Genomic DNA, 24877 nt, shown 5'->3' with positions numbered 1-24877 from the left:
AGAAACTGAGAAATCCATACACCACCACAATAAGACTGTTTTGTTTTGCACCTTATCTTAGCCCAGGAGCAGCCAAAGCCCAGCCCCTGGCTATAGGTAGTCTTCTTAATCTTAACTCAGTACTCAACACTACAAAAGAACATCTCACATGCTCTATCCTCTGCAGAGCAGTTAGATCAGTGTTGCAGCCAAGTGCAGAGTCATTTACTTCTGTTTGCTGCCACAAGTTAATAAGAACAAAGGCGCGAACCCAAAATCGAGCAGAAATAAGAGTGTGTTACTACCAGAAGTGAGAATGGAATCAGAACTTCAACAGGCTGTGTAAGGAGAGGCAGCAGCAGCCTAATGTAGCGTGATGTGTCACCCAAAGAGCGATAACCCTTGGACACTTGTTGCTCAGTCTCATTCTGTAATGGCTCTGCAGCACCCATGCCACAATGTTTCTGGCAATCTCTGTTGGAGTTACAAGTCTTAATAGCCATATTTCATAAAAACAAGAGTGTGTCACATCACACACGACCGCAACTGCACTTCTACAGATGAATTCTCCACTACAATAGTTCTTGTTTATAAAAGAGAAGTGCATAACATATTAGTTATATCTGCTTTCAAGAGTATATGGCCATTACAGATCATTCAAGCATGAGGTTTCTTACCTTAATTTGTGGTTTCTTTCCTCCTTGTCCCCAGTTTGTTGAGTTGTGGGAGGAACTGCTTCCTTGAGAGCCTGCTGTGTTCCAGACTCCTCCTTCCTCCTCCTCTTCCCAGCTTGAATGACGTGTTCCTGTTACTGGCCCATCATTCTCCACCCAGCCATCTTGCATAGATTTCGAACCTTCAAGGAAAAAAAAATATATATACACACACAGATATAACTATATATATTTCAAAAGTGAGCCAATACAACTCCTAACAGACAAATTTTTTGACATTCTATGGCAAGATCAGTGGGATGTTTAGTACACAACTGCTGTTATTAATCTAAAAAAACCCCAAAACTTTCCTTCATTTTATTCTAATGCAGAAAACTGCACAAAGCACAACACCTAAAAGATTTATTAGTGCAGAGTAGTGTGCTATATTTTTCAAGTATTTTGTATTGTAAGAGCACTTTAGCTTCAAACATATCAAATGCCTTTGACTTTAAATTTACAGGGGAAACGTCCCTTCTCTCAATAAAGAAACTGACCTCCTACAAGGAGCTCATAATTTCCAGTGTAGAGGAAAGGATTCCAGAGGCTCTCTTAAATTAACGTAATTGAGGAATTTAGTCCATCTGGTTAACCTATATCAAAATCCAGTTTTCAGTGCAAATTTTTTTCCTTCAAAGTCCTTAACACTCTATTAGAAAAAAAACCCCAGTATTAAAACCTTCATCACATTTCTCTATCAAACTACTAGTATGTTGACCTTTAAGCATGGCTGACAATAGAACTCTGTTCTGGAAAACTCAGATTTAATTCTCAGACACTGGTCAGAAATCTGATATGTTGAAAACTTTCCACACAGAAATACACCATGCATCTTCACACTGTTTGTATTTTTACTAGGATCCGATATAAAAACTACTGGCATTCTCCTTATGAACTCTTAGAAATGCAGGATCAGTTTCTGTTCAGATTAAGAAGTGAGCAGAATAATCTGGGAGAGGTACCTTAAGTATTGCTCATGTTTCAACATATGCGCACCAAAGTAACAAAACGCGAAAACAAGAGGTTAATGTCTTGGTTCACTCTAGCGACATGTTGGTGTTGCCATTTAAACAAAGGGTTGCATTGCTACTCAAATGCTACAACCATTTCATCTTACAAAACTAGAGACGGCGTGTTCCTTCCCCAGCTAGGCTGCCTAACTACCTCCTACTCCCTCCTATGCCAGCTGGCCTACCCAACCGTGTAACTGCAGTTACTTCTGCCCAGCCAACATGTTTCTCAACCCCTACCTTGTCTGCTGACCAACACTTCCTTCCCACTACTACTCGACTCATCATGCTGCTCCTCCCTTGCCTTGCCACTCCACCTACCTACCTACCTTCCCAAAATTGGTTTTCCATCATCTTTCTCCTGCTTAAGCCTTGAATGGTCTTGGAGGGGGGAGAGGGGAAATCAGGAATAAGGGGGTTTAATGCATATTGTGGCTGAAAATTTGAATACACAAATCAGGAAACTCGAAAGGTAATGTTCCCATAGCAAGAATAACTGCTATACTGAAAATATGTACAATAATATTTTTTATTCCTATGTATAAAGTTAAACAAGTAACTTAACATACACAGTTAACTATTCAGGTGACATCACTGTTGTGGGAACTTTTCCTTTTAAATGTCTTGATCTGTGTATCTGAATTCACACTCTAAACCATGTCCTATAAAAGTACCCAGTCGATGAACCAGCCCAGGCACAAAATCGACTTCCCAACATCTTTAATCATGGTGCTGATTTTCAATGTGTGTTTGTGTGTGTGAGTGTGCATTAAATATATGTAGCTTGTTATACAAGCATGAAAAAAAGTGTGTACACAAACACACGCCTTACTTGCCCATCAAATAAGAGTTACTTGCTTTGAGAAGAATTTTGCAATGCAGTATTCACTTTTTTGTTCGTTTGCTTTTAACTCCCCCGCCCCACACATACTTTTTCCCCTTAAAAATACACTACCTGTGCTGGTAGAAAGGATTTCCACAAAACCCTATATATGTGCAATCATATAACAGTCATTCTAATTTCAAAATTACCAAAATCATGTTTTTCAGAAGTTCAGCAGGACTTCATTCACTGGTGAATATATCTAAGCAAACAACTGAAAAGGCTAGTCATTTGGTTTGAGCACAAAAAAGCTTTGAATTATTTTAAAAGATGCAAAAACTTTTTCATGCTTATATAACAAAGTCTGTACCTATTCTGCTCTGATTTATTTATTTATTTATTGATTGATTGATTGAAAACTAATCTTTGGGCATGTGAAGACTGAGCCCCAACAATAATTCCCAGAAAATTACAAGCAAGTGAAAACAGGGAGTTAAAAAAGCAGCCTTCTCAGCCTTAAAATATAGCTTTTACTAGCCATAAAACTAGAACGAGAAAAAACTTGTTGCTGCAGCGTATAGACCTTCTGCCTGTATTACCATGATCTACAATAGAGAGTTTTTGGCTAAGGATAAACTGCAAGTTCATAATTCTGATATTACAAGAGAAGGGGATTTATCTTGGATGCTAGTTCCCTACTATGAAGTATTTGGGTATGTGGCATGGGGAGGAGGTCCTTTTGAGAAAGAAAAAGCAACTAATTCACCTGGTTGAGATGCCCAAATGTTGTATCAATAATAAGATCAAAGCTGTTCATATACCTATACTGTAAACTAAGATTCTGTCTTGCTTTTGATAGTTTTTAGTCATTTGTAAGCACTTTTACTCAACCACCACCATCAGCACCTTAGAAACCATTTAGTGTCTCTTCTGGTCCTCACCGGGACGGGATGCACTAAATATGCAGGTGAACCACATACAGAAGTCAGATACTAAAATCTATAGCATCATTATAAAAATGGCTGATTACTGGCCTATACTCACTAGGTTTCATGGTATTCGGGGCGTTGGAAGGTGCATTCCCCCAGCCTGTTGTCGATGCTCCTGTATCATCTATTTCACCCCACCCGGGACTGGTTTCATTTGGCTCACCCCAGGCAGACGTACCATTATCTGGAGCAGGTGGTGTGCTTTTGCTCCAGACTGCACAAAGAAGAGAGTTTTCATTATGGACAGTTTACGAACTGTTCACTGACATTCAGCACAGCATCACCAAAAAACCTACTGCTTCTGCTTTTCTGGTGTAGCTCATGCTATTAAAAAGCGTAAACTGGGATTACTCAGTTGCAAACACTACAGCCAGGGCAGGGACCTGACTCTCAGTTCTAGGAATGAAAAGGAAGAGGACCTTCACTTTAGAAATGCTATGAAAAACAATATTACTATAGTATCAAGTTAGATATGAAGCCTATCCCTGATGCTAACGTACTCAGATAACTTTTCCCATGACCAGTTATTAGTACCAGGTTGTACGGAAGTTTAATATACTGAAGAACAGGGATAAATTTAAGTGCACAGCAAAAAATAAATATCCTTTAAAGTGTGACATGGTCAGAAAAATTACTATGTAAAAATGGCACCTTATCATTCTACTCTCTGTATTCTCACTCTTAGCTGCTTACTTTAGAAGCAAAAAAAAAATTACTATTTTTTATTCTTGATGGCACAGGACAGCTATGGGAGAGTAAAACAGGTTATAATCTGGCTCACATATGATCTCGATTATTAACTAAATTCTAAATGCAGAGCACAATCATGTTTTAAGTTGAATACGTGCAATTTCTCTGAAGACAATAGGGTTTTACAGATATAAGTGAGGGCAGAATTTGGCCTGCAAAATCTTTTACTGGTAATGATGCACAAATAAGAACATATCTTGCCTCTCAGAGCTTAGGTGGAGTTTGCAGGCTAGTTAGCTAAAGAAAACACCCTTTTACTTGTAAAACGGAGCAATGTTCAGATGGAAGTCATTAAAGTACAATAATGGTGAAACTCAGTGGTTCCATTTTTACAGTCACTTTTCTGAACAGAACGGTTGATAAGTTATCAACACGCACAAGCCAAATACTCAAATGAGAGTTTAATTTTGCTAATGGGGTAAAACTAGCTATGGATTTGGAGGTTGCATACTCAACATTTGTTTAGATCAATGGTTTTCAAACTTCTGTATTGGTGACCCCTTTCACACAGCAAGCCTGAGTGTGCCCCCCCTTTATAAATTAAAAACCCATTTTTACATTTAACACTATTATAAATGATGGACGTGAAGCAGGGTTTGGGGATGGAGGCTGACATCTCACAACCCCCCCACATAATAATCTCATGACTCCAAGGGGTCACGACCCCCAGTTTGAGAACCCCTGGTTTAGACATTTAGTCTCTCATACTCTACTGAAGAGAAGGAAGCAAAACAGTACCTGATGCTGTTGATTTGCTAGTCATTGGAGTAGGCAGGCTTTGTTCTCGTGGAGCCTGTCCCCCTTGCGAGTTCTTGTCCCACAGGTTCACATTCTTGTAGTTATAACTGCTAGGGTCTCCCCATGCTGAAGTGCCATCATCAATATCCATTTTCCGACTGATCGACTGTGGAGACGGTTCTTCCCAGCCACTGGGTTCCTCATCCTTGGGGGCAGCTGGCTGTGGCCCACTGTTCCAGTTTGGATTTGGAGGTCGCCCATTACTTGGAGGTGGTGGTGGTGGAGGACCCCAGGAGCCAGAAGCCTCCTGCTGCTGCTGGTGCTGCTTATTCCAGGAATTGGACTGTCGACCAGTCTCATTCCATGCTGGCGTTCTTTTACAATCATCCCATCCACCCTTTGAAGCAGCATTTGCATTTGCACCATTACCCCAAGTCCCAATCTCATTTTGCCCACCTTCACCCCAACCCGACACTGGTTTGTTTCCTGCACCTTCCCAATTACTGTTTTTCGTTTGGTCAACTTCCTCTCCCCAACTGTTCTTTCCTGAAGACCATCCTTGATTAGGTTGCCGTCCACCCCACCCTTGATCCTTGTTGGAACTGTCATTCCAAGAGGAAGAGGTCTTTTCTTCTGATCTTACTCCTCCCCAGCTAGAAGAATTGTTGTTCTTATAGTCATTCCACCCTCCTGTGTTTTTGGGGTCCTTCCACTCTGTGGGGGTTGAGAGCTCACCCCATCCAGACTTGTTTTGATTGCTTTGGCTGGGTGCATCTCCCCAGCCCCCTGAGTTCTTTGTCTGTGTGGCAGAGCTCTCCCACCCCTCAGTTCCTTTATCAGATTTCCCCTCAGGCCTTGGCATCTCTTCAATATCCCAAACTGTATCTTGCTTAATTTGAGTTTGGCCCCAGCCAGTGTTTGAAAGCACACGGGGGTCCAAATCAGTCCTGCTCAGCAAAGTCTGCAAGACTGCCTGGCAATCAGGATGCGTAGGCCTGTATGATCGGCGTCCAGAATTGTGACTGTCACTACTTCCTGCTTTGTGGTTGCTTCCAGTGCTTTGACCTCCAACCTCACTTCCTGTAGAGCTGGAAGATCTTCCCCAACAGGGAGCCTGGGAATTGCCTTGGTTTTCAGGAAGGGGGTGGCCCTTTTGATTGTCCCATGCTCCAGTGCTAGAATTTGGTTGGTTTGGACCACTCCATTCTCCAATCTTCAGTTCATCAGACCCAGACGGCTGTTTCCATTCTCCCTGAGAGACCCCAGATGTCAATTTGTTCCCTTCACCCCATTTGTTTTCATTTGAGTGCTGAGGGCCAAAGTTCCAAGACCCACCACCCATAGACCTGTTGTTGTTATCCCAAGAATCATTTCTTGACCCATTAGGTTTTTGAACAGAAACTCCTTTCCAGGAGTCCTCTCTATCCTTTCCATTGTTCCCATGGTTTCCAGAATTGCTTTGTCCAGCGGCTGTGTCAGTTCCAGAAGGCCCCCTAGATGTACCCCAAGATCCAACACTCCCAGTCTTTCTTTCTCCAGTGCTTTGTGAAGGGGCATCAGTGCTTCTGGAGGGGTTCCCCAAGCCCATTTCAAAGGACATTCCCTTATTCTCCATAGGGTTTGGCGAACTTAAGTTCAAGGAGTTAGTGTTTCCATTTTTTGGTCCATCAGTGTTATGTATTTGAGCCTGTTCTCTGCCAGAGACAACAAAGTTAACACCCGCGTTTTCCATCTTTGACTGCTGTTCCCTAGAGGTCTGACCTACTGTGCTAATCTGTGCATTGGCGTTACCATTATCAGACTCCAAAATCCCTTTCCTAGAATTGCCCTCTTGAACCAGTGCTGGCCAGGCAGATGGGTTGCTTTTTGGGTTAAAGTTGCTGAAGCCAGAACCAGGGCCTATTCTGTCCTGCCCACTCAAGTTCCTCCAATTTCCTAGTCCATTGTTACTCTCTGCAGCAGGGTTGGAAGATTGAACAGATTTAGCTTTGGGGTCAGACTTCCAGGCCCCAAGATTACATTCGCTCCCAGCACTTCCAGACTGACACTGGCTTCCTTTTCCTTTGTTACTAGTGGTGCTTCCTGGCAGAGTGCTCTTCTCTGAGCCAGGGTTCGAGGCACTGTTGTTATCGGTGGTGTTTTCGGAAGAAGACTCAGCGTCTTTGCTGGCAATACAAGGCCACTCTTCCATGTCAGACCCGTCTACAATCACCTTGTCCCAGACGTGAGTTGGGTTGGCGTTGGTGCCGGTGCCGTTGTTGGAGGCGGCTCCAGAACCCCAAGTGGAATTTGCATAATTTGAAGCAGCAGCACCTCCAACTGTTGAATCTAAAAAGATGAAGGTCATTACTATTGGTTACTATTTATAAGTCCTTTAAAGATTGCATTTCCAGACAACACCAGTTATTGTTTTCATTTATAAGCCTTGTTTTCCGAAGATTTATAAACTCAGCTGATTATAGCAGATTACTACACTGGAAAATGGCACATGAGCTACTCTTATTAAAACATTCAATGTTCCAGAAAAAAAAAATCCTCGCACTCAATGTAGGCACTTAAAGTGTAGGCACTTAAAACCTCACTGAGGACTGGTTCCTTTTGCTAACAGCCCTGTTATTCAAGTTCAAGCAGTAATTTTTTTAATACAAAGGCCACTGCTGATGCAAATTCAGATTCTTTTTTTAAGGCTAGCTCTAAAATTATGGTGTACTGGACAAAATTCAGCACTGACATAAAATAATGGTGCAAATAGGAGTGTGTGTTGTAAAGTAATGCATCTTATACTGGTTTTGCATTCGGTGGCTTTGCCAACCAAGTGTAACTTACAAAAGGAAGGGAAGAAAGGAAAGCGTTCCAGGAAAAGCACCTAACAGGAGGATATAGTATTTAACAAGCCCTCCCTTCATTCCGTCACTTTATCAAACAATCTAAGTTGATTTTCTTGCTGCATACTCCTTTCTTCCCCTCACTGTGCATATTACACTAATTTTGCAATGACACTGAATGCCAAATCAGTGTAAAGTTATATACTTCATTGACACACACACTTGCATTGAATATAGTCCAGAGACATCCATGGGATTTGCATGGGTTTACATCAGCTATAAATCCGATCTACTATAACATTAGACAGTCAATTCTGGCTTCATGATTATCTTATGTACACAAATGTGTTGCTGCTACTACCATAGTGGTCTGACAGCACTCCTCTGCCTTCCTCGTTGCACTGCCCTATTGACATTATCAGATTAATCTTTAAGGAGATCAACCTTTGGTCCCTGATTTAATTCCATGTTCTCTCTGTTTGGAGCTGCTTGCCATTTTTCTGTCCAATTCTAACCACAGAGCCTTCAAGATGCTCTGCTAAAAATGTTCCCAAGATGACTGTCTTCTCCATCTCCCTATATTCATTTATTCTGTAGTGAGCCCTGGTACCACTGTGATATTTGGTAATCTTACTTCTCCAGTAGAGCTAATACGGTAGGGCAAGAAGTTCACAACAATACTTGTATCTTGGGCAACAGGTCTGCACATATACTAACTACCACCCCATCAGCACTGGCTAGTGTCATGTGAAGTTAAGTCACACCCATCTAAAAACATCATACTTCTAATATACACACACAAACACACAGGGCCTTTGTTTTAACTGTATATTCAAAAGTGACAAAATGGGAACGTTCAATTACTAATGTTTTTATTAAAAACAAACAGAACTGTTAGTACAAGTTCCATGCTTTTTCAGTTCACTAGCTGAACTGATAGTCTATCTCTCAGCTGACCTCAGTGAAGAAGAGTTGCTCATCTGTAAATAAAACTCTTTGACTGTCAGTACAAGAACCACACTCGACACCAAGCATGGAACCCTCTGGTTAAGCTGGACCATTGGGGGGCAGAGTAGACTTCATCTTCAGCTGTGAAATGTTCTAGGCAAGGGTATATAAGGAGATGTGGCTCCAGTGCACCTTCATTTTCTCTCTCTTTTCTTAGACTCCAACCACAGACTCTGCCATAGGAGGAGTGTGGAACTGCACTGACAATCTCATACAAGAATTCCAGTGGCAGATGACCAACTGTTCTTTCTTCTTTAGATAATATCAGCAGAAATCCTCATGCTTGGAAGACTGGTCAGTGAGAACTCTTGGGGGTGGGGCATTTGAGGAGCAGCCTAGTTAAAGACTGCAGGGCTGCTCTCCCAAACTGCACCTCAGACCTTGAGACCAACTCAGAGAAAAATGCTGCATGCAAAGGTATGGTTTCTGCTCCCAGGAACAGCTCTACATAATTTTACAACAGGAATAATTTGCCTTGGATCTACTTGAATGTGTTCTAACAACATCCAGGGCTGGAGTGCCTGCTAATCCACAGAATGTGTTTTGCTGCATTTTGACAAATGTTGAAAGGAAACTGCCTCCCCCCATACCTGCCAATCCCCACAAATAGTCTTGGGGATTTACAGAAGGGGTTTGTCCTAAGACTATAGCTGAAGGCCTGCTTCTAATCTGACCTTCCCTGGTAACAAATATGTGGAGAAGATAAGCAAGTTTCTTATCTGATTGAGATGAAAACCAATTACTAATTTATAGATGAATTTGAAACGAAGATGTAAAGCTGTATTGCTTTTATCCTTACATAATAGCGCATAAAGAGAGTCAGTAATTAGTGCTTGGAGCTCAAGAACTCTCCTGACTGATGTTGTTGCCTCAAGACACAGTCTTCAAGGAGCGACAACAGAATACTCTCTCAGAGGCTTAAATCAAGAAAGCATCAGCTTGGGTAGTACTCGACTGTATTCCCAAAAAAGGTGGGACAGCATTAAAACATCCCTTCAAAAGCACCTTGTTTGTAAAAGCACAGGAGGTCCCTTGTACTGGAACATGAAAGGCTGAGATGCATACTCTAAAGCTCTGCCTATACTAGTAATTTTATTTACCAAAAACTTCCACTGTTGCTGCCATTGTTTTAGCTACCCTGGTGTGACATTGGAGCCTCAGTATATGGACTGCTTACTGACTCCAGTAGCTGTTTTCTGCACTGTGTTAACTGAATTTTGCTCAGTGCAAATCTAGTCAACTGATTAGATTAGATTATGGTACTAAAAACAGCTGCCAGAGCTAGAGAATAGTCTACACTGAGGTTCCCACCTTTGCTAACACCAGAGCAGATGACTTGGTGTTAATAATGGTGGTTATTTTTTGTAAACAAAATACACAGAGTCCTGATTTCTTGAGACATTGAGGGTCAAAAATGTCTAACAGGTATTGCTACAGGTGTATTTCTTTATGCTGTCCATTTATAGTCTCTGCCATGCAGCAGCATAGGATTTGCTGTTGAAGGTTTCGGACTTTTCAATAGCATCTCCAGCAATTTCTGTAAGACAACTTGATCTAGGATATCAGATGTATGATCCACCTTACTAGCTGCAGGGACACTGGTGAAATATTTAATGTCGGTGATAAGTGAAGATTCAGAAAAGAAACAAGAGGCAAAAAGGTGGCTTCACTGCTACATCTAGGAGCTCCATGTGACAAAAATCTCTGGCCAAGTTCAGGGTTATCAGCAAAAAAAATTCAAGGTGTGTGATTTTCTTACTTATCCTGGGGATCACCGATAGTGTACAAATAATGTTTGCTTGCAGGACAATGTTGTTAAATAAGAAGGTATCTGTCAACAAAAGACCATTGCCTTCCTCTGAAGGAAAAATGCAGAATTTGAGTGAAACAGATCTATCGGCAGAAGAGGACTTGACCATGAAATCTTTCAACACCCATTCTTGTTGAAGGTTGCTGTTTCTGCTTATTTCATCCACAAATGTGTTATCCTTGCACAGAAGATGGATTGCCACACATGTGATGAGTTGGTGGATGCACCCATTTTCAAAGGTGAACCATTTCTCAGCACTGAAAATTTCACCAAACCCTTCCCTGGCAATCTGCTGAGCATAACATAGGTGTTCACCTTCACCATCACCACATTACCTTCCTTTGAATATAGGGGAGAAATTTTGAATGAAGGCTGAATTACTCTTAGCAATCAGTGCACGTGTGTGTAACTTGGTCTCAAAAAGTTTCAGATTGTCAACTGGCTCAGATTTGGGTCTCTCCCTGCCTTGGAAATATCTCTCAGTAAGACCTTCGGTGATTTGAAAGAGATACCTCTTGCAAATACTGTGCAAGTTAGTTCACCATACAAAAGGAGACAGACATCCTGAGGCATAATTAACAGTGTTAAAATTGCAAATGGACTTATGAGGATAGATGAAACCATCAGCCCCAAGTAGCTTCAGGAAAACAAATACTGGGTTTTGAGGCTGAGATTATATTGACTGTACAACATCCAAAGACAGCCCACAGTACTTCAAATAGTCAGTTCTTCTCATAGTGATAGCTGTATAGCCAATGAATAGGAATCTATGCCTGAAGCATCACAGGCAACTTCTAGAGAATGCTTTGCCACTATAAGCCCCCTCTATGACTACTTCTTTAATCTCCTTCTTCAGATCCTCAGGAAGATGTTCCAACAATTGAACAAGCATATATCACATTATAAAGTCATACTAGACCAAAAAGCTTTGTAGTTTGCCAGCATGATCTGTTAGGTCACCTCTGATAGAGATTATCCATCTTCCTGACACCTTTAAGTTTATGATATTTTCTTGGCCCTACTTTTTCTTTTTACAGAAGCCATCAAAAATAATGAGATTGGGTACTGGAAAAAAAGAATCAAACCCTTAAACAGAGACCTGGTATAACTAGTCTGCCTGAAAGATGATGTTGGAATAGAAACTTGTATTATCCTCCTCGTCCTCATCCTCAAGAGAATCCATAAGGCCTCCTTCTTTTATAGATATGACCACCACTCTGCCAGGTTAGGTTGGTTCTGGGATACCAAATAACTTCTGACCCATTTCTTGAACTATGGAGACCTCAGCCTATAATACTTCCACAATCCTGGTGAACAGATCTGGATGGATTTAAAAGAGTGGTACACTTTGGAGAAGAGATGATGCTGTCTTTTCTTCTTCCCTTGACCTCCCAATATTGAGGAAGGTGCCCTCGTTGCTTCAGCTGAAGCTGGAATTTGCTTCTTGGATTCACCCAGCTTCCTCAGAAGGGAGATCTCTCAATGGAGTTTGATTTGTCCCAAGAACATGACCTTAAAAAAGGAACTACTTAAGTCAGCTTGACTCTTCATATAGCCTGGAAGCTTATAAAAGAGCTTCTTTCATCATCAACTGTAGTCAAAACACTTGGTCCTAAGTCCAAAAAAATGAAGTCAGAAAGAGTAGGGGCATATATCCCTCACTTAGCATTTAATATACTGGGCACAGCAATCTGTCATAGTCCTCTTGTCCCAAAGAGGGGCAAGTCCTAAAAACCAACCTTTTATTCTGGAATCTAATATCACAACAGAAAAACAAATGAAGATATCACCATTAGGAAGACCAGTTCCTACAAATTACTTAAACCCTACAAATAAAGTTTATGTTACAGAAAACAACTAAAAAGCTTCCTAACACGCAATTTGTAAGAAACTAAGTCCTACCTTGGGAGGGACAATCAAGAAGAATGGTCAACAGACAAAGTCAGGGACCAGAAGGAGTTCTAACTTACTACGTCAGCAAGACTAGAAATGGACCACACCTGCTATGCTTCACTGCAGCTAATATCTACAGAACTGACAGATTTGGTCTTTAGTTTTATGCTGACTAGAACTAAAGCACTGCTGTTGTAACTATCCTTAGCTGAGCCAGAAAAGACAGAGGCAAAAAACTGCCAGCAGCAGGAAGAGAGGTGGATTGCATCAAAGATCCTAACGAGCCTACTGGAGACTGCTGCACATCAGCTAGCTAAGGAACAACCGTTATTCCAAGTTGGTGGTCCACCACACTATATTCCCCATAGTGCTCTTACATGTGTTTTAACACGTAATATCATAATTCCTAAGGACAAAAACCTGGATGAAGGAGGATTTCTTTATGCATTACAAACTACAACAAAATAGAAGTCCTGTACAAAATAGAAAGATTACAATACCTAGGATAAATACCTTATATTTCAGCTCATAAGTTGGGGGGGGAGGGGGGAGCGCCGCAGCAAATTTCAATTTGATCCTAGCTTACACAGTACCACCCAATTAGAGAGGTGCATTATTGTGTGTTGGAAAGAGGGGAGACATACCCTTCCTATAAAAAGAAAAGGAGGACTTGTGGCACCTTAGAGACTAACAAATTTATTTGAGCGTAAGCTTTCATGAGCTACAGCTCACTTCATCGGATGCAAGTCCTCCTTTTCTTTTTGCGGACACAGACTAACACGGCTGCTACTCTGAAACCTTCCTATAAAGGATCTGGTACTGTCCGCTGTCAGAAGTGGGGAGAGACTATTGGACTAGATGGACCATTGCTCTGTTCCAGTGTGGTAATTCTGATGACAATGTCTTTGGTGGGTTTTTTTTTGTTGTTTGTTTTTAAAACAACCAGTACCCCAAAAAAAGTTAAAAATCAGCAGTGCTGGGGAGCATAAAAGTAAAGTAAAATAACTTTTCTAAAAAGTTAGAAGTTTTAATACATAACACGTTTGTGAACGATTTTACCTGATCCTTCTTCAGCTAAGCTTTCCTTACCTGTTGCAATCCCACTGTCGCTCTGCAGCAGTGCTCCTGTCACTGGTTGTGCGTTGTTTGGGTTTGCTCCAGGTGCTGAAGAGGGAGGAGGCCCTGCCCCACCCCCAAGTAGCATACAGGATGGCGGAGGGGGCTGCCCACGTTTCAGTAACACTTTGTGGTCCTGCTGGCAACGGAATCGCGGCGGCACCTCCCGAGGCATGTAGCGGGCGGCGCTTGGCGGTTGTCCGTTCGGCACTGCCACCCTTTTGGCATTGTTGCCACCATTGACTGGTGGCGATGGAGAGCTGCCAATTGGGCTGGCGGCCACTGGCTGGCTTGAACTTGGTTTTGTCACTTCGGGCACTGGAACACAAGACGAAGGAAAGTTATAATTTTATAAGATACAAAACCTAACAAATGGATATAAGAACTCAGTGAAATTGAACTTTGATATGGCTATTCTCCTCTCAGAATACTGTACAAATTCAACCCCATCAAGGAACCAGTCAAGTTAAGCAGAAACCGCATATTTGTATGTCATCACCAGTGATTTAGACATCATGGGTGAAATCTCAGATTCAAGTTTTAAATGTAAACGGTCAATGATTAATACAAATGTTGTAATGTTTTCCTCCCTATTTCTTAATCTTTGGGGCACTGTTGTGTGCTGCCATATGGAAAATATGAATTTAGTTCCCAAGCTTTTACCTTGCTCATTAAGGATATGTTGTCACTACAAAAAAAAGATGGGTGGGTTTCTTGTTTTGTACAGCGAGGAGACAACTCATTCCCGCTAGCTAACTCACTATAAAATCTTAGTGGAGACCAGAATGTGTCACTTTTACTGCACTGTAGGCCAGGTGAGGTCAAAGCACTGACCTCACCTAGTTACATCAAGGTAAAGACTACCTGGTACTTTATCTCCATTAGGGTTTTACAGCGAGATAGCTAACCCACATTTGTTTTAACAATGAGATAGCTAAACAAAAAAACCCATCATTTTGGGCAGTGACAATATACCCTAAGCCAGGTAGAATCCACAGCTGCTAGAGGAAGGAAATGCCTTCTTTCATTCTGGAGCAACCCTCTCTGCCTGACCCAGGAATGTTTACATACTCTGTACTGAGATCTAGACAAAATGAGCTTGTATTTAAGGGCCTCTCTGAGGACCTTTGAGTAGAGGTAAAGCGGTAAGAGGGGGAAAATGAGGGAATCCTAGGGGAGCTTGTGCCTTAACCAAACTATCTTCATCTACTTGGGAGATTCCAAAACCAGTACACCTACACTCCTCTAGTCTCCACGTTTCTAGAAATGAAGCAAAGTAAGCACACACATTAAAAAGTTTGGGAACAAAGGTAGCATTTGTTATACCCTAACCAGGTTGCTAGAAGTCAAAACATTTCACAAAGACATGCTCAGACTCCAAAACCAAGGACACATTTTAGAGCTGTAACTACTCCAGTCTCTCTTGTGGACTGAAGTAACAGTAGAATTAGAAGGGGTTATTCTCCCAAACATCACATTACTGATGTTATTCACCTTTTAAATACAAGCAGAGACATACTTTTAGGAAAGCAGTAGAAGACCACAAGAATAGGAATTCCTCTAGAACAATAGATTGTGTTATATCCCATTTTTATCTTTGTAAACAGCTGGTGATGGGTTTTCTTACTTTCCTATGCAAGTTTCATTGTCCAAAAATTATTAGGAATTTTTTTTAATTTAAGCCAAATTACTATTTCTCCTTTGCTGCCTCTTTTTAGTGGCTGTTTCCTCCACTACTTTCACAATCCTAGGATGCAAATTAGGTTCAATTATATTTTAAATCAGGTGAGCAAGTTATGATGCTTATCTACCATCTTTTCTGTCTCCATTTGACATTCATGTCTCAATGCTTTAACATCTCTTAATTCAACTCAGACAGCGGTAGAATGTATTCTACTCATTTTGGTGTTCCCTCATTAAGAACTACTCTCTCTCACTCCCATTCTATGCATTTAGTCTGTCTCAGTTGGTGGCTGCACTTCTGAAAAACTGCACTTTTTTTTAGGGATTTCAACATTAGCCTAATTCATGAGAGATCATCACAGTGAAGATATTTTAATTCAAAAAAGCCTACTTTTCTTCCTCAAACAAAACATTTTGAAGGCTGACTGAAAATGTTACTATGTGTTCTCTTCTTGACCATTACTGCTGTTGTTTCTGCTTACTACTCAGGCAGAAATGCCTCATCATGGGACATGAGAGTCTCCCTCCCTTATCCAAGAATTTTAGTCGAGGACAAAGGCCTGTTCTGAGCCTACACAAAACTATGCTCTATAGATTTAAACAAATTAAATCCCTTACCTTTGGTTTTTTGATCTGTGACCTGCAAATTAGAAACAAGGAAGTTAATAAAAGCAAGAAAAAACAGCTGCTCTACAATGCAGCCCTCATTTATTACTACTAGACCAGCCTCTCAGTTTAAAAATCAGCTGACAATCAAAAGCTGAAGTACCCTGCTCAAAAATATGTAAAGAAAGTTTTCAAGAGGACCAAGAGTTATTTATTATCACCTCTGAGACATATTTGGTCCAAACAAACAAACAGAGAGGAAGTAGTACTTCATTCATGATAATTTGTAAGATATTTTTCCACTGTAGCATTTTAAAGTACAAATACGTATTCACTCCAAATATGGCTTTTTAATATCATTAGAGGAAACCATTACCGTAACAAATTGCAATGCATAATGAAAAGAAACCTAAAGAATGTCACATACAGCCCCATAAGTGAGCACTGTTACAGTGACATCTCATGCTGCCTACAAGGACAACTTCAGTGAAAAGCACCAATGCATCTCTTTGCAGTCTTTCCCTTCACCTTTCTCCCCTGCCATTTTCTTTTCCAAGGAGAAGACAACTTCAGTCTTATTATCACTATCACAAATGGGAATCTGCAATACCTCCAGCACCATCAGATTTCAAAATCCCATGAATGCAACAGGCCCTCTATAATGGACCTACTGAAGTGAACGATCACACCAGTCAACACACACCCCCCGCCCCATTTTTGCTTTTGCTGTACTTTTAAATTCGTTTCGCAGTGTAGATTTCCAGCTACAGTAGAATCAAATATGCCACTGGAATGTTCTCTGGAATTCTTTGTATTGTAGCATGTTTTGAACTTGTTGGTCATGAGCTCCTCTACACAATAAGGGAAAACCCCAAGATCATCATGTGTCAGGCTGTGTGTTACCTCTTCTTAAAAGAAATTGCTGAACCAGTCCCTAATTCTGGACGGTACAGTCACAATATAGAATAACAGAAGCACTACAAGTAAAAGGCTATTTATTGTCTACACCAACCTAGCCAGATCTCTTTTGTACAGTAAAGAATAATAAAAAGAAACACACCACTCAATTGCTGCCGGCATCATTCCACTTTGGAAAGATGCTCTTTGGGGTATGTGAAACAGAACATACCCCAAAATATAAAATGCCATCCCTCCCCCCAGGCGGGCCTCAAAAGGGTCATCAGCTGCTGACTGTGTTGCGAGGCAAGTATACCTAGAGCATCCTTGTCCAACCTGTTTTTAAAAACCTCCAGGGATTTCCACAACCTCCCTTGGAAGCCTATTCCAGAACTTAACTATCCTTTTAGTTACAAAGTTTTTCCTAATACATAACCTAAATCTTCCTTCCTGCAAATTAAGCCCATTACTTCTAGCGTTTGCACCAAACCCTACATTGCATCCTTCATCCCAATGAGATATTCTGTCCTTATGACTTTGCTAAAACTTTGAAAAGAAATCTGAAGAGATTTGTCACTGCACCATAGATTGCAATGATCTACATACCTGTGGGAAACTCGGATCGTGAGCACTAAGAGGGACTATGTTGAAGAAAGGGAAGAAGCCACTTCAATTTAACAATACTGGACAATCTAGTGACAAGCGTGAAAGACACAAAGCTAAAAAAAAAGCCCCCTCAATAGCTTTGATTAGAAAACAAACATTTTGTTATGCAGAGTTGCACATGTGATTTGTTTGTAGATTACCTTCTCTCATATTTCGTGAGAAAAATGCATCACTGGCAAGAAAAGAAATTCTTTGACACAGAACAACAATTTTTAACAACTTCCCAACCTCTATCAGCACTGTCTTAAAATGTAACAGTAGCTGCCCTAAAACCTATTTACCACTTTGTGTTCAAATATATTATTGAACACAATGCAAAGAGACTTTCATCCCTCTTCCGCTGATCAAGACTTTCTTCCCCTTATCCCCAAATCTTTGCCCCTAAAAACATTACTACAAGATAAACAGATGTCATCTTCCCCAGGATTTTGGGTGGATACCATAACGGCAAACTACTGGAGAAAGTCACGTTGTATATTCTTTGACAGGCAGTGGGCAACAATCTAAAAGTGGCAAGCATTTGACTTCTACATTCAGAACTCTGAATACTCAACAAGATCCAACAATGATGTTTCAAGATGATCAATAATCTTTTCAATGAGCTAGCCGCCTCTTCTTGCTGCTTCCTTCTCCTGTACTTGAGTTATTACAAGTTTACAAGAGCAGCCTGATCTTCCGTAACAAGCTTTCCAATTTGCTCTTGTATCACTAAATACCAGCGTGCTAGCCTCATAGGTCACTTTTCTTCTCAGAGGGTGCTAGTGAAGCAGCTCTTGGCTCTGCACATCATTAGATTTGGGGGGGTGGGGGGGTGGGATAACGGTTACTCACCTTCTCGTAACTGTTGTTCTTTGAGATGTGTTGTTCATGTTCATTCCAATCAGGTGTGTGTGCACAGCGTGCACAGTTGTCAGGAAGTTTTCCCTTGGCAGCTCCCGTCGGGTCAGCTGTGGAGCCCCCTGGAGTGACACCTTCAAGATGCTCTATATAGGACCCTGCTGACTCCTCAGTTCCTTCTTACTGGTTACTCCAACAGAGGAGTAGGAGGGTGAGTATTGGAATGGACATGAACACCGCATCTCGAAGAACAGTTATGAGAAGGTGAGTAACCGTTTTTTCTTCTTCGAGTGCTTGTCCATGTCAATTCCAATCAGGCGACTCCCAAGCTCCATCCCAGAAGTGGGGTCGGAGTTAAGGAAACGCTGATTGGAGCACCGCTCTGCCGAATGCTGCATCATCTCTGGCGTGCTGGGTAACAGCATAATGAGAGGTGAACATATGCACCAAGGACCACGCTGCTGCACTGCAAATTTCTTGTATCGAGACCTGGGTCAGGAACGCTGCTGCTGAGGCCTGTGCCCTCGTGGAATGTGCCGTAAGTGCCAGGGCTGGGACCTTGGCCAGCTCGTAGCACGCGTGGATGCAGGATGTGATCCAGAAAGATATTCTTTGAGATGAGACTGGGAGTCCTTTCATTCGGTCTGCTACCGCTATGAACAGCTGGTTCGATTTCCTGAACGGCTTAGTGCACTCGATGTACAATGCTAGCGCTTGCCAAACATCCAATGAGGGTAGCCTCTGCTCTCGATTACTGACTGGCATGAGGCTTAGGATAGAAGACAGGGTAGAAAAATGTCTTGGCTAGTATGAAAGAGTGACACTACCTTGGGAAGAAAGGCTAGGTGAGGCCTGTGTTGCACCTTATTCTTGTGGAAGGCTTGGTAGGGTGGATCGGAGGTAAGGGCCTTTAGCTCTGACACCTTCCTAGTTGATGTGATGGCCACCAGGAAGGCTACCTTCCACAATAGATAGAGAAGGAAGCAAGTTGCTATTGGCTCAAAAGGGGGCCCCATTAATTTGGAGAGGATAAAACTGAGGGGACAGGGACAGGCTCTCTGTTCTGAGGATGTAGGCACTGCAAACCTTTGAGGAAATGGCCTACCATGGGGTTAGCAAATGCGGGTCAGCCGGACACTCCCAGGTGGAAGACTGAGATAGCAGTGAGATGTATTTTGATGGAGGATGCTGCCAGTCCTTGTTGTTTCAGGTAGAGAAGGTACTCTAGAATAAGTGGTACAGATGCCTGTACTGGAAGTGTACGCTGCTAAGCACACCAGCAAGAGAACTTTTTCCACTTAGCTAGATATGTGGCCCTAGTAGATGGTTTCCTACTGCCAAGTAGGACCTCCCTTAGTGGTTCTGAGCACAGACGCTCCATGGGGTTTAACCATGAGGCTTCCAGGCCATAAGATGGAGGGACTGGAGGCCCGAGTGGTAAAGGCGACCGTGGTCCTGAGTGATCAGATCCGAATGCAGTGGTAACTCAATCGGAGTGTCCACTGACAGTTCCAGGAGCGTGGTGTACCAGTGTTGTAGGGGCCACGAGAATTATCTCTGTTCGGTCCCTGTGGACCTTGAGAAGTACCTTGCGCATGAGAGGGATAGGGGGGAAAGGCGTACAACAGGCGGCCTCCCCAGGGAAGCAGAAACGTCATCGAACCAGGACTGATTCTGGAAGGAGCAGAACATTGGACACTTCCTGTTGCTCCTGGTGGCGAACAGTTGACCTGGGGAAACCCCCACCCTTGGAAGATGAACTGTATGACATCCGGATGGATCGACCACTTGCAATTGCAGAACGATCTGCTGAGATGGTCCGCTCGTTCGTTTTGAACTCCTGGGAGATAGGATGCCTCCATGTGAATGGAGTGAGCTATGCAGAACTCCCATAGCCAGAGAGCTTCTTGACATGGGGGAAGGAACGGGCTCCACCCTGCTTGTTGATGTAACACATGGCAGTGCTGTTGTCCGTCATCACTACCACGCACTTACCTCGCAGCCGGGCCTGAAAGGTTTGGCATGCTAATCGTACTGCCCTGAGTTCCTTCATGTTGATATGAAGGAGAAGCTCCTCCCGTGACCATAGGCCCTGTGTTTGGAGGTCTCCCAAATGCACACCCCATCCCAGAGCTAACACGTCTGTTACAAGGGACAAGGAGGGCTGGGGGCTGTTGAATGGAACTTCCTCGCAGACTGCCTGAGGGTCAAGTCACCATTGGAGGGACTCAAGTACTTGCCCTGGCACCGTGACCACTATGTCCAGGCTGTTGCGTCCCAGGCAATAGGACAAAGCGAGCCACACCTGGAGTGACCTAAGCCTCAGTCAGTCATGGCGGACCACTTAACTGCAGGCTGCCATGTGGCCGAGGAGACTCAGGCATCCCGTATAAAAATCCTGCCTCCGCTGAGGTGGATATGGGCAGTGTTGTTGCAGTTGGGGCTTGAAATGTTGTTGTTGGGTTACCGGGGTGCGCATACCTAACAACTTCATAGTTGCCCGGGAGCCTTTGAGACTGCAGCTTGGAGTTTGTTTGCTCTGAAAATAATCTTGCACCTTCAAATGATAGGTCCTGCAGGGTTTGTTGCAGCCCCGGGGGCAACCCGGACAGCTGTAGCAATGAGCTCCTCCTCATGGCTACTCCTGAGGAAAGGGTGCGGGCGGCTGAGTACGCAGAGTCCAATGAAGTCTGGAGGGAGGTTCGCGCCACTGCCTTCCTTTAAACTTCAACATGGAGGCCCATGAGTTGAAGTTGTACCTGCTGAGGATAGCTTGCAGGTTAACTATCCTCAGCTGCAGGCCCTCAGTTGCGTAGATTTTCCTGCCAAAAGGGTCCATCCTTTCGACTCCTTGGATTTAGGGGCCGGCCCTTGCTGCCCCATCTCTTTCTCATTCATCACCGATACTACGAGGGAGCATGGTTGCAGGTGAGAGAACAGGTACTCGTATCCCCTGGAGGAAACGAAGTACTTGCACTCTACGCCCTTGGAGGCAGGTGGGATTGAGGCAAGGGTCTGCCAGAGTCTTAATATTGCTCTAGATAGTTTTTATTAGTGGCAGAGCTACCCTGGACGGTCCCTCTGGCACAAGGATGTCAACCATGGGGTCTTCAGGTTCGACCACCTCCTCTGCCTGTAACCTCATGTTACGTGCAATCCTTCATAGAAGGTCATGGTGGGCCTTGTGGTCAATTGGAGGGCCCGAGGTTGAACCTCTCACCACCGCTCCGTCCGGGGACGAAGATGGGGAGGCAAGAAGTGGTACTGGCTCCTTCTGATCCTCCAGTGACCATAGCCGAGGTGACAGTATCTTGGCCTTGCAAATGGGTCATGCCTTGGAGGCGACCTAGACCAACTATGGGGCTTGCGCCAAGGTTTCCTCAGAACCACGGGGCATAAGCCAGTCTTTGGCTGTTTGGAGTGGTCGGTGCTCTGAGGCCACTGAACAGGAGCTTCTGAAAAGGAGCCCTAGGCCTGATGGTAAGCCCAGGGGGTCCAAAAAGGCCGTTGCGCCAGAGATTGCCACTGGGGTTGTCATGCCATTGGTGCCTCTCTCTGTCGCTTGTCAGATGGGAATAGTATGAATCACCATCCGAGGCAGAAGACACGGATCTCGACTGAGATGATCACGGTGGCACCGCAAGGTACTGCGCCGGGGACCTATGCAGAGTTGATGATTCAGGGGACTGGTGTCAAGATGCCTGGGCCAGGGACCAATGCCAGTCCTCTCTTGGAGCCGGGGATGGCTGCCTCTCCCTTGTCGGTGGCGGGGAGCGTTGTGCTGCTGGTGCCGGGGACCCCTCATGGAGTCTGGTGCCGGGGAACCCCTCATGGAGTCCGGTGCCAGAGAGCAGTGCCTTGAGGATGGCGATCTGCAGCGGTGCCGAAGCAAACGGTGCCAGGCAGAAGAGGGTGACCATTGCATCATGGCCGGCTTACTTCTAGAGAGTGCTGGTCGCAGTGGGGGCTTATCTCTGATCACCAGGGGCTGAGGAGGCATCATCACTATTAAGTCTCTGGCGGCTTCAAAAGTGTCCAGGGTGGAAGGTAACTTCAACTCCTTCACCTGGCACTTCCCATCCCAGGAGTCGCTGTGCCATGGGAACCGAAGTCGATGGGGCTGACTCTTGCTGCCTGGACACCGAGGCCTCCTTTACTGGATGCCCCAGTACTGCGCCTGCAGGTCCCACTGCTTTATGCACCGGCGATCTCCCCGTTAGCTTTTCTATGCCGCTTGTACAGCACCAGTGAATGCAAGTGGTGCTGGGTTGCCTGTGCATCCTGCAGTGCCAGTGCCCAGGGTCTCTCAGACTAAAGTCCTTCCTCAGCACCATGTCACGTACCAATGCCGGGGCACTCCATACGGACGTGTTCGGTGCGGGGTCCTGGTGGTCTGCGGCAGACTGGGGATGAAGGGGCAGATTCCATAAGCAACTGCTTCAATCAGAAATCTCACGCCTTTTTAGTTCTGGGGTGGAAAGCCCTGCAGAGCTTGCACCTTTCTGTCTGGTGCGCCTCCCCCAGACACTTCAGCCACAAGTCGTGGGGGTCGCTCGTTAGCATAGGCTTGCTGCAGGTTCTGCAGAGTTTAAAGCCTTGGGCTCACAGCATGCACCAGAGCCCAAGGAGGTGCGGGGGGCGGGGAGAGAGAAAAAGAGGGGGGGGGGGTGTTGGGATTAGGGAAATACGCTCCCAAACCTCACTATATACAATAACTAAGACTAACTAAAACTAAACTAGGCTAAGCTAACTATATGAAGAACACTAAGGAAAGCACTTGCTAAGCAAGGGACCGCAGTTCCAACAACAGTCACTGGTGGTAAGAAGGAACTGAGGCGGGGCTGGGTCGGCAGGGTCATATATTGAGCGCCATGAAAGCGTCACTCCAGGGGGCTCCACAGCCGACCCAATGGGAGCTGCTAAGAGAAAAATTTCTGACTGTGCACACAGTGCACACACACCTGACTGGAACGGACATGAACCAGCATTCAAAGAAGAAAATGTCAGTTATTTTTATTTTTTATACTCCACTATTAAGAAGCGATAGGGAAGTGAAATGTAACAGTTTTGGGATAAATCAAATCAGATCTTCCAGTAAATTTACTGAAAAAAACTGTACTGATATTAATACTTTGATATCAGTGTAACTGCACTATAAATACATCCACACTGGAGGCTGCACCGTTAACTGTATCAGTTCCTAAGCTAATGTAGTTAAATTGAAGGAACAACTGTATTTAGACAAGCCTTTAGTAGGCCAAAGTGAAACTGGCATAGGATTATTTCGTAGCCCTCTTTCAGTAAGAATCCACACAACATAACTGAAACAATACCAGCTGAAGTACTCAGTGACATTAATAGGCTTTTTTGGCCTGGCAAGAACAGATAGTAGTTAGCTTCACTTATGAGGATTCCTTTCTGCTCCTGGTTTAAAAGATGTTTCTTAATACAAACACGGAAATGTTTCAAACAGACCCTTTCCATGTCACAATTTTTGTCAGTTCCTGAAACAGTATCTAGACTTCTTGGAAGCCATTTCAGGTAACACTTTGATTAGCAAACTGCCTGCTCAAAATCAGTAGCTGGGCACAACAACTGTTTACAATGCCCCTCCCCCTCCCCCAACCACACACATTTCTCTAAGACTGAAGATTCAGAAAAAGATGGATCATGAAAGGGGCTTTACTATTAAACTATCCATTTATTCCTCTTTTATGCCCCCTCAAAATAAAAAAATCCCATATTTCCTCTCCCAAATGTCAGTTTTGAGCTGACGCAAAATTTCACTGCAGAGAGAGGTATATATAAACAGCTGGAGGTGCAAAGATCAGAAGAACCACTGTTCAGTGCCCCTACAATACTGCTCTATAACATAATGAAGACAGTTAATCTCCTCCTCCCTCCAGTCCTCTAAAAATAACAAAAGAAATCCCAACCATCCCACACAATTAAACTTTAAGCAAAACTAACACAAAACCCAGAATCCTCAATGAGGCATTGCCATACTTCAGACAATGAAGCATTTTCACAAAGACTCAGTAAGTAAAGAAGCAAACACTTGCTGAACAGGGTTCTATATAGTTAACAATTGGGGGTAGGGAGACTTCAAATAACAAACCTACCTTCTGAGTAGATTCCTTCTTTTTCTTATCCTCTTTCTTCCTTTTCTTGTCTTCCATTAACTGTTCTTCCCTTTCTTGCTCCTTCTCTCTGTCAAAACCAAATAATTTATCAAGACACAGCCGAACTGTGCGCATGCACACACATTCACACTCATTCTCTCTCCATTCCTCTGCCAAGGAAAGTGAGCTGAAACAACAGACTTAGATCTCTGCCATCTCTAATCTGACAGACAAGAGAACATGGGCAAATATTTTAGTCCATTCAGAATCTGCTCTTGGGGGTTTATATCAAACCCAGATTGTAATTTGTATTTGGTAGCTCAATATGGTCCCAATCGTACAACTTGTAGTGCACGAGAAAACCCCTTTACCTACAGAATGTCCCATTCAAGTCAACCCTTGTACACATTAA

The 24877-nt window shown here is 43.4% G+C and overlaps 1 protein-coding gene across 14 annotated transcripts in view; it reads right to left on the bottom strand.

Annotated features, from left to right (window-relative positions):
• Positions 1 to 24877, bottom strand: part of TNRC6B (trinucleotide repeat containing adaptor 6B) — a 212332-nt gene that overhangs the window by 38851 nt on the left and 148604 nt on the right. For 12 of the 14 annotated variants that reach the window (XM_073326943.1, XM_073326935.2, XM_073326995.2 and 9 more), the window contains 6 exons: positions 24466 to 24553; positions 15956 to 15977; positions 13628 to 13972; positions 5003 to 7330; positions 3570 to 3728; positions 657 to 835 (listed from right to left, as the gene is read on the bottom strand). In XM_073326943.1, coding sequence (XP_073183044.1) covers positions 657 to 835; positions 3570 to 3728; positions 5003 to 7330; positions 13628 to 13972; positions 15956 to 15977; positions 24466 to 24553 — 3121 coding nt within the window. The remainder of the gene's footprint in view (positions 1 to 656; positions 836 to 3569; positions 3729 to 5002; positions 7331 to 13627; positions 13973 to 15955; positions 15978 to 24465; positions 24554 to 24877) is intronic. The other 2 variants (XM_073326920.1, XM_073326988.1) reach the window with 1 other exon arrangement.

Source organism: Lepidochelys kempii, chromosome 1 (assembly GCF_965140285.1).
Source record: "Lepidochelys kempii isolate rLepKem1 chromosome 1, rLepKem1.hap1, whole genome shotgun sequence".
Classification (NCBI taxonomy): Eukaryota; Metazoa; Chordata; order Testudines; family Cheloniidae; genus Lepidochelys; species Lepidochelys kempii.
This window is presented reverse-complemented; position numbering and strand designations above follow the sequence as displayed.